Source organism: Lactuca serriola, chromosome 1, assembly GCF_051521515.1.
Source record: "Lactuca serriola cultivar US96UC23 chromosome 1, Lser_US96UC23_V15, whole genome shotgun sequence".
In the NCBI taxonomy this organism is placed as follows: Eukaryota; Viridiplantae; Streptophyta; class Magnoliopsida; order Asterales; family Asteraceae; genus Lactuca; species Lactuca serriola.
The window spans coordinates 103,672,607-103,681,652 of record NC_136408.1 but is presented as its reverse complement, the minus strand read 5'-3'; the positions used below and the strand labels follow the sequence as shown (position 1 = coordinate 103,681,652).

At 31.1% G+C, this 9,046-nt stretch overlaps 1 protein-coding gene across 1 annotated transcript; it reads left to right on the top strand.

Moving 5' to 3' along the window:
- Window positions 1–3,662: 3,662 nt before the first annotated feature.
- On the top strand, window positions 3,663–6,301 carry LOC145059727 (uncharacterized). The gene is made up of 7 exons (XM_079007527.1): window positions 3,663–3,671; window positions 3,932–4,281; window positions 4,600–4,815; window positions 4,904–5,021; window positions 5,110–5,407; window positions 5,512–5,746; window positions 5,818–6,301. The coding sequence occupies exons 1-7, from the start codon at window positions 3,663–3,665 to the stop codon at window positions 6,299–6,301; spliced, it is 1,710 nt and encodes a 569-aa protein (XP_078863653.1).
- Window positions 6,302–9,046: the final 2,745 nt, after the last annotated feature.

Below are 9,046 nucleotides of genomic sequence, written 5' to 3'. Positions count from 1 at the left end.
TAATATAATACTATAATTTATCATTCGATCAGTATATGTAACTTGAGTTCGGTAATATTACTTCGTCCATTCCATACTTTTAGGAAACTTATATTAATAAAAAGAAATTTGAAAAATAATTATTTTATATATTTTCCATCAAGTATTATCTTTACTATCTTATAAAACAAATCTCACTATTTCTAAAAATAGATTAAATAAAATAATAATATCTTTTTAAGATGTCCAAATCATTAAGCTAATTGTACAACTAACCCCTAATAAAATAATATTAAAATTTAAATAAACTCCTATAAATTTTCTCTTCCAAGGTTTTGACCAGATCTTTTATTATCCAAATAAATACTCAACACCCTATAATTTGGTCATTTCATGAATTTTTTTTATTTTTAATATGACATGTTTCCTAAAACAAACTAATGATTGAATTGAAAATAATCATTCTCCATCGAAAAGAAATTAATTGTCGAAACAAACTATTTGTTGTCCGCCGTTTTGCGCGAGTAAACGGCTAGTATGTAAAAAAACAAAGGTATGAAAGGTTAAAACTGAAGAAAAAAACTTCAAAAATAAAAAATGCACAATAAATAACATATATTAGCTACATTAAATGAAAATACCCAATTTAATTTGTTAGATTCTGCAATTATGATCATCGCATTTGTAGAGAGTACTTAGCACCAGTTGAGACAGATCATTAGAAATATGTAGAGCCGATAAAAATCTACTCAACCCAAAATTAACAGGTTGAATTGAGATTTTCAACTCATTTAACCAGCTGACACCACAAATCATCAGGAATATATAGAACCGGTAAAAATCGATTTAACCCAAAATTAAAAGGTTGTGTTGAAATTTTCAATACATTTATGTGAAATGGGTCAACATACCTAACCTATTTATTTAAATAACTTTGGTTGGGTAAAAATTATCAACATGTTTTCAACCCGCTAACTCATTTAGCGTTAATATATATTTAATTTAATATTATAATGTGTTAAAATATTAAGTTATAAATTATAATGTTGTATTATTATTTATGTTTTGTAAAAATGCAATTCTAATTCTCGTATTTTTTATTGGCTCCGACAATACTACCTACTCTCCAAAATCACTTTGATAATAAACATTTTCAATGTTAGTTTGACAAATTTATTTGTATTTGTGAATTAGGATATGCTTTTTTCATACATGTAAATTTTATTTAAGTTTCGAACTAATTTAAGAGATGTATTATTTAGTTAATTTATTTACCTTTTACTATTTTAAATGGTTTACTGCATTTATTTAATAGGTTTGATTGAGAATTATATAATTAGGTCAACCAAATAACAACTTATTTATTTGAAAGGTTGAGTTAATTGGAAATATCAACTCATTTAAATAAATAATTTGTGTTGGTATAAAGTATTCAACCCAACCAACCCAACCCAACCCTGATTGACTTAGCAGCTCTAGTAATATACCTGCCTCTTGAACCCTCTAGGAAGGTGTTTGCATCTACAGAATCATTTTCTCGTTATAAGACAAAACTCCCACGATCTGAAATGAAGATATTGTCGCATTCAACTCAAGGCATGTTTTGGATTTGCCTTCAGTGCTAAGACCGTCTGCAGGTAAATAACGTTTTTTTATTTTGTAATGATAAAATTAGTGAGCCCTAAGATAATTTAAAATATTTGGAATAAATAAAATGACATTTCACAGGGGTTTTATATTTGGAACGTGGGTTTTTGATATTTGTCAGCTGAACCAATAATAAAATTTAACGGAAATAAAATGAATTTTTGCATCGGGTTTTTAAGCTGCAAACTTGAGTTTTACATAGTTTTATTTATTTATTTATTTATTTATTTATTTATTTATTTATTTTCAAAAGTATGTTTCTTTCTCACCTTTTGAACAAAAATTCCGAACTTTCGGGGTATTCAAAATGGATAAATGGTTATACATTTGTGTTTTCTGTATTACCCTCGCAAAACTAGAGTTTTACATTGTTTTTTTCAAAAACAGGTTTTATTTTTCTCACTTTTTGAACATAAATTCGGAACTTTATGCACACTCAAAGGGATAAATGCTTATACATTTGTGTTTTTTGTGACACTTTCGTTTTATATATATATATATATATATATATATATATATATATATATATATATATATATATATATATATATATATATATATATCAAACATCCAAAACAAACTTCGAAAGAATGAGAATTCACTACTACAAAATAAGCGTTTAATGACACGTGAATTATGACACTTATCTTTGTACGCCATGTTTTAGTGATATAATAAAAAAAACATGGAATACACTTCATCAAATACGTGTGTCATCTTTTAAGCGTGGTCTTATAATTCCTAGACCTCGCTTCAAAGACACATCCTCCTAAAATCGAGGAAGAACTTTGGCTTTTTGCTCCACACCTTTCAGAATCGATAACAAGCCGACGATTCCCCTCCACGTCCTGTCTACCCTAATTAGGGCTTTAGTATGTATCGGTGTGTGTGTGTATGTGTGTGTGATTGTATTAATTATTGTGTATTTACATACATATTCTTGTGGATATACATGGATAATCGATAAGAGTCCTTGATTAATGATTGTAGAAAGTAGAAACTACACAAAAGCTTCTTCGAGTTATGAGATGGAAAAATAAGTACGTTGTATAAGGTTTGCCGAATGAGCCTATAGTTGATCGAGATACGATATATTATTTTTGAAATAAAGAATTTAAGAAAAGCCTATAGTTGAACAGATTATATGTGCCATTGTATGTTTGATACTCGATCAAACTACAACTCTTAGCTTCATTTTGGCATGTAACTAGTAAGACGTAGTAATTTTGATGAAGAATTTTATTATATTGTGGTATAACTACGAAGTGTGAAGAAAGGTATGCATTTTAATGGAAGAAGAAAATGGTACCATATAATGACCAACGTGAATAAGTTGAGCCATTTAGCCAAATTATAATGTAAATTTCAATAGTCCTTAATGTAGTAGGGTTATAGAATGAACAGGGGCGGTTCTTACTAGGTGCACGGTGTGGCACTGGCAACATCTAGTTCCCACGTAAGCAGTGGTATTTTGTTTGCTTTTTTTTTTACTTATTGTGCTACTACGTAAAAAAAACCGACAACTACGTAAAAAAATTGGCAACTACATAATTTTTTTTCACTCTATTGGATCAAGGAATGCCAAAAATATATTTACAACCTAAAGTTATAATTAGTTATTTAGTTTGTAACTTAAACTCTTAATTAGTATCCCAAAAAACATAATTAATTATAGCCCTAAAAAACAAATAATCCTAAGAAAAAAGCCCAATGGCATTTGTAACTTGTAAGATAGTCCAATTGGTAGTTCGGAGTTGGTCCACTTGGACATTTCATTAATCGGATGAAAGAAAAAAGGAATGAACATATGCGAAAAAAAAATCGGCAACATCAAAGGCAAATTGGCAAAATACGAATCAGTGATGCTTCTGTGAAGGCTGAAGCTTGAAGGCTTCGATCGACACAAATCAAATCGAATCGGGTTGCCTGGCTCGCTGCAATCTTTCTTCCATTCCTTGAGCAAAAATCAAATTGTATTAACCCATTGTTCAATTTGACTCCAAGATTCCAAGTAATCTCCAAACCCTAGCCTAAGAATGTCGCAAGTAAGTTGAAATTTTACCAATTTGTTTTGTTTGAAATTGAAGTTGATATGTTTTTATATTGAATTGTTGAAATTGCTATGTTTCTATTGATGTTATTGACTTATTTCTTGATTTGGTGAAATAAAATTGCTATAATGCTATGTCTCAAGTCTCAATCTTATTGGAATTGTTGAACTTGCTATGTTTCTATTGATGTTATTGACTTATTGTTGGATGATTTGGTGAAATTAGTAGTTATTTAGCTTAATGTTGAATTGTAGGTTACCATTGGTGGTTTTCTTGGAAAAAGACCAAGATCTAATCATAATGAAAGTGGTGAAGGATCTTCCCAAACACCATTCACCAATCAATCAATTCCTTCCGTTTCTAATGCAATTCCACAAACACCATGCTCTAATGAATCTAATGAAACTATTGATTTGAAAGATCTTCCAAAGGACCCGGCGGATAGGCCAAAGATTACAAGTTATAAATCAAATGTAAGAGATGATGTAAGAAGAGCTTATTTGCTTCAAGGGCCTTGTCAAATAATGTCACATAAGTTTCCAAAAAAGAAAATAGGTGATAGATTAAGAAGCTTCGTTCCTTCATGGTTTGAAGATTTTGATTGGTTGGAATATAGTGTGAAAAATAATAGAGCATATTGTTTATATTGTTGTGTGTGTGGAGACCTCATGGGACAAAAATGAGGGAGAGATGCATTTGTTTCCCAAGGTTTTGATACTTGGAATAAAAAAAGTGCATTTCGGACTCATGAGGGTAATATTGATAGTTTTCACAACAAAGCAAGAGAAAAATGTGATTTTCTATTGAGAGAAAAACAAGCTATTGATGTACTCTTAAGGAGGTAAACCAAAGCGGAGGACCATAAATATAAAGCTAGATTACGTGTTTCTATTATTGTTGTTAGACTTTTATTGAAAACTAGTTTAGCGTTTCGTGGTCATGACGAGTCGGTTAACTCGGAAAATAGAGGGCTTTACATTGAAGTGCTAAAAGCCATGCGAGAGACTAGTGAAGATATTTTCAACAATACTTTAGAAAATGCTCCTAAAAACAATCAACTTATTTTCCCAAACATTCAAAAGGAACTTGTGCAATGTTTTTCACAAGAAGTACATTGGAGTATTCGCCAAGAGATTAGGCAAGATGTATTTGCTTTATTAGTTGATGAATCTAGTGATATCTCAAAAAACGGAGCAAATGACTATTGTTTTGCGATATGTCGATAGTCTTGGCTTTGTGACGGAAAGATTCATTGGACTTGTTCACGTGAAGGACACATCCTCTTTGACACTAAAAAATGTCATAAATGAAGTACTTACAAGTAATAAGTTGAGTTTTAGTCAGGTAATTTATTATTTACTTTTTTTTATTTCAATTTAATTTAATTAGATTTATGTGTTATATTATATATATTTTTTTAATTTTTTAATAGATAAGAGGACAAGGTTACGATGTGGCTAGCACTATGCGAGGGGAATTCAATGGTTTGAAAGATTTGATATTACAAGAGAATGACACGGCTTTTTATGTACATTGCTTTGCACACCAACTTCGATTAGTGGTTGTGGCTGTAGCAAAAAAGCGTGATGGTGTTAGTGATTTTTTGAGCAAATTTTGTTGGTGGTTAATGTTGTTTGTGCCTCATGTAAAAGAAAATACTTACTATGAGAACAAGCAAGAGAAAGGGTGCAAAAAGGATTACGTAGTGGTGAACTTGAAATGGGGAAAGGGTTAAATCAAGAGACCACACTAGTTCGAGCGGGAGATACAAGATGGGGTTCACATTTCAACACACTCACAAGTTTGATAAAGTTGTTTGTGGATGTTCTTGTAGTGTTAGATTTTGTGAAAGAAAAAGGTGGGTCATTAGCAAACCGTCAACAAGCGTCCAGAATCTTATCATATTTTAAATCATATGAGTTTGTGTTTTACTTATATAAGATGTATGAGATTTTACGTCTCACGGGTACATTGTCAAAGCAACTTCAAAGAAAAGATCTAGACATTTTAGAAGTGGCTTCGATGGTTAGAGGGACAATGGAGGGATTGAAAGTTTTAAGAAACACGGGGTTTGCTAGCATTTTGCCAAAGGTATCCTCTTTTTGTCTAACACACAATATTGATATTTTGGATATGGAAGAGTTGTATGTTGGACTGTTGGTGCGAGAAACCGTAAGACCACAAAGACTAATAGATTTCATTTTGAGGTTGAAATCTTCAATACGGTGGTGGATATGCAACTTCTAGAATATCAGGATCAATTTAGTGAAACAACCACCCAACTACTAGAATACATGGGTGCTTTGAGCCCTTGTGATTCATTTGCACAATTTGACAAATCAAAGTTGCTGAAGTTGGGTGAGTTGTACAAGTATGACTTTGATGATTTAGATATGATAGACCTTGAAGTACAACTTGACATATTTTATCACTATTGCATCAAAGATGAGCGCTTCACTACTTTGAAGGGAATTTCCGACCTTTCTCGTTTGATGGTTAGCACGGGGAAACATCAGTCTTATCCTTTGGTTTATAAGCTTTTAAAGTTGACTTTGATATTACCCATAGCGATCGCAAGTGTAGAAAGATGTTTTTCGAAGTTGAAACTCTTGAAGACCAACTAGCGCAACAAAATTGGTGATGACTTTTTGAACGACGCCTTGCTTTGCTATGGTGAGACCGAAGCACTTGTGAAAGTAGAAAATGAAAAAGTAATGGAACGATTTCAAAAGATGTCGGCACGAAGAGGAAAAATTTTAATTGTATTAGGTAGTTGTTATGTTTTTAACTTTTTATGTAGTTGATTTTTTTAGTAGACTTAATGAATTAATTTTTGGTTTTATATTAGGTTTCACCGGAAAAAAAAATTGACAACACCTGCTATCAATTCCTGCGTCTGCCCCTGCGAATGACTTTATATATATATATATATATATATATATATATATATATATATATATATATATGTCTTAGTCAGGAAAGAAGCAATAAGATATAAAAGGATCTGGTAGTGAAGAGTAGTGAAGAGGGAACTACATAGCACTATTTGATCATGTGATTCGGGACATGGCATTCAAAGCCACATAGAGAAAATATGATTGGATATACTTTAATTACATAAGTCATGAGTTATATAAACGTTTCATCAAGTAAATAAGATGTAGGACCCCATGGTCCATGTATCCTGGTCATGACCATGAGTTAATGTACTATTTAAAATTGACAAGAATCTTGATGGTTTACTTAACTCATCAATAATATTGACTCCTTCCCTGTGGGACAATTAGTATAACATCAAGTTTGTAGGTATTCTTTTGATAAGTTAATCATTTAAAATTTTGGAAATTTTGTATGGCCACGACGTAGCGTCGGGTGACCCAGGACATGACATTAGCTGAGAAGAATATGCATTTGGTGCGATGTCATGACGTGGCAGTATGTTGCCATGATGTGGCAACCATTTTGGACCAAATGTTGGCTTTTAATTCAAAAACTAGTTTAAAAATAAGAGATTTAGCAATGGTAGACTTGATATTTTGAATAACATAAAACAACTTTATAACCTACCAAAGATCTTCTTGCAAAATTTGGAAATAGAACAACACCAAAGAAGAAAAAGTACAAATAACAACCTTTTTAGTTATTTGGATCCTATTGGGAGGCTTGGAAGTTGATGAGGAATGATGAACTTTAGAGACACCAACAATGACCCAACCTGATGTATAATTCTAGTTCTATTTGTATAAAATTCTTAACACTCTTAAGCTTTATATTTTTATCAAAATAAGAACATAAAGAGAGCATCAAAAGCAAGTAATATTTATGTGTTCTTAAAAAAATGAAAGAGAATGAGAGAGATCTTTTAACTTTCGGCCATATGCATGAAAAAGTGTAATGCAAGAATGAAAGCTTCTAGCTAGTAAAAGTGAAGGCTTAATCTAAAGGTCCTTAACCATTCCACCCTTTATACAAGCTTGTCCCCCATGGATTCACCCATACCTATTTCTTTTGATTAAAAAATGCAAAAGACCATCACTATTTTCTTCCATATAATTTTCGGCCCATGCTTTCAAAAAGAAGAAGTTTTGTTTAAATTTTATAAACTCGGGTGGCGTTTGTTTCACAGAATATTTTTTGAAGGAATGAAATCTGTCAAAAGAATTAGAATTTGAAGGAATTTGAATCTGAATGTACTAGAAGCTGAAATGCGTTTGGAGGACAAGGAATGGAATCTGTTTTCTGTTTGGTTTGCTGATTTTACAAAGGAATTAGAAAATAAATTTTATAATATTACGACAATAAACGTACATAGCATGTAAAGAAAATTGTTCATACTTCACACAAAGAAACTAGAGATGTAGTAAGCAGCACAAATGTTAAAAAATTATGCTATTTTCTATCAGACAAAGATGAATCACATATTACAAATATATAAAAAAAATGGTTGAATACAGTTAATTGTAGAAAAAATGAACATGAGATGTTTACCTTTAAACGAAGATGATAGATACACCAAAGCAGTAGAAGAATGGCGAGCCAGAGATGAAATACAGCACTACAATGGTTATGATCGATAGATGATTTTTTTTTGACAAATACCAATTGGAGAAAAATATAATCGATAGAAGAAGGTAACCGTAGAAAAGATATGAAAAATCACATAGTTTATTTTGTTTTACTAGAACCGCATATATATGGGAAGATAATTGTGTAATTAAAAAAAATAATAAAATTAAAAAAAAAAAAAAAAAAAAAAAAAAAAAAAAAAAGACAAGCTAACAGAATGTGGATTCCTTATAAATAGGGAATGAATGGGAAATCTTTCATACACGGAATTAAAAAGTAATTATGGAAATCATATTCTATTCGTTCTGTAAGCCAAACACGTTTTGTATTGGATTTTAGTTTCCAATTCCTTTCAATTCCTTAGGAATCAAACGAAACAAACGACCCCTCAAAGTTTATTAAATATAAACTTTGTCTTTTGGTAAAAGACAAAATGTCTTTATGGTCTAAAAGTTTGTACATGAATTTATAAATCATACCATATGATATATTATGTTACTAGCTAATGAAAATTATTATTTCCATGAAATAATTGATTTCCAATTGATTATAAGAGTTTTATTGAATATTTAATAAAATTAATTTATGATAAATAATCAATTATATCAAGTTTTTGTTAGTGTAACCTATTAGGCTTAACGAAGTGGGTGTGTTAAGGCTCGTCGCTAACCTCGCTAAGAGAAGAGAATACCGCCCCTTTGGGCTTGCTAAGGGGGGTCGCTATTCTCCTGTCATTAAGGCTTTTACGAGATGAGAGAGAAAGAAAAAGGAGAAGGTGATTGGTCCAAACGTTTTGTTTCTTC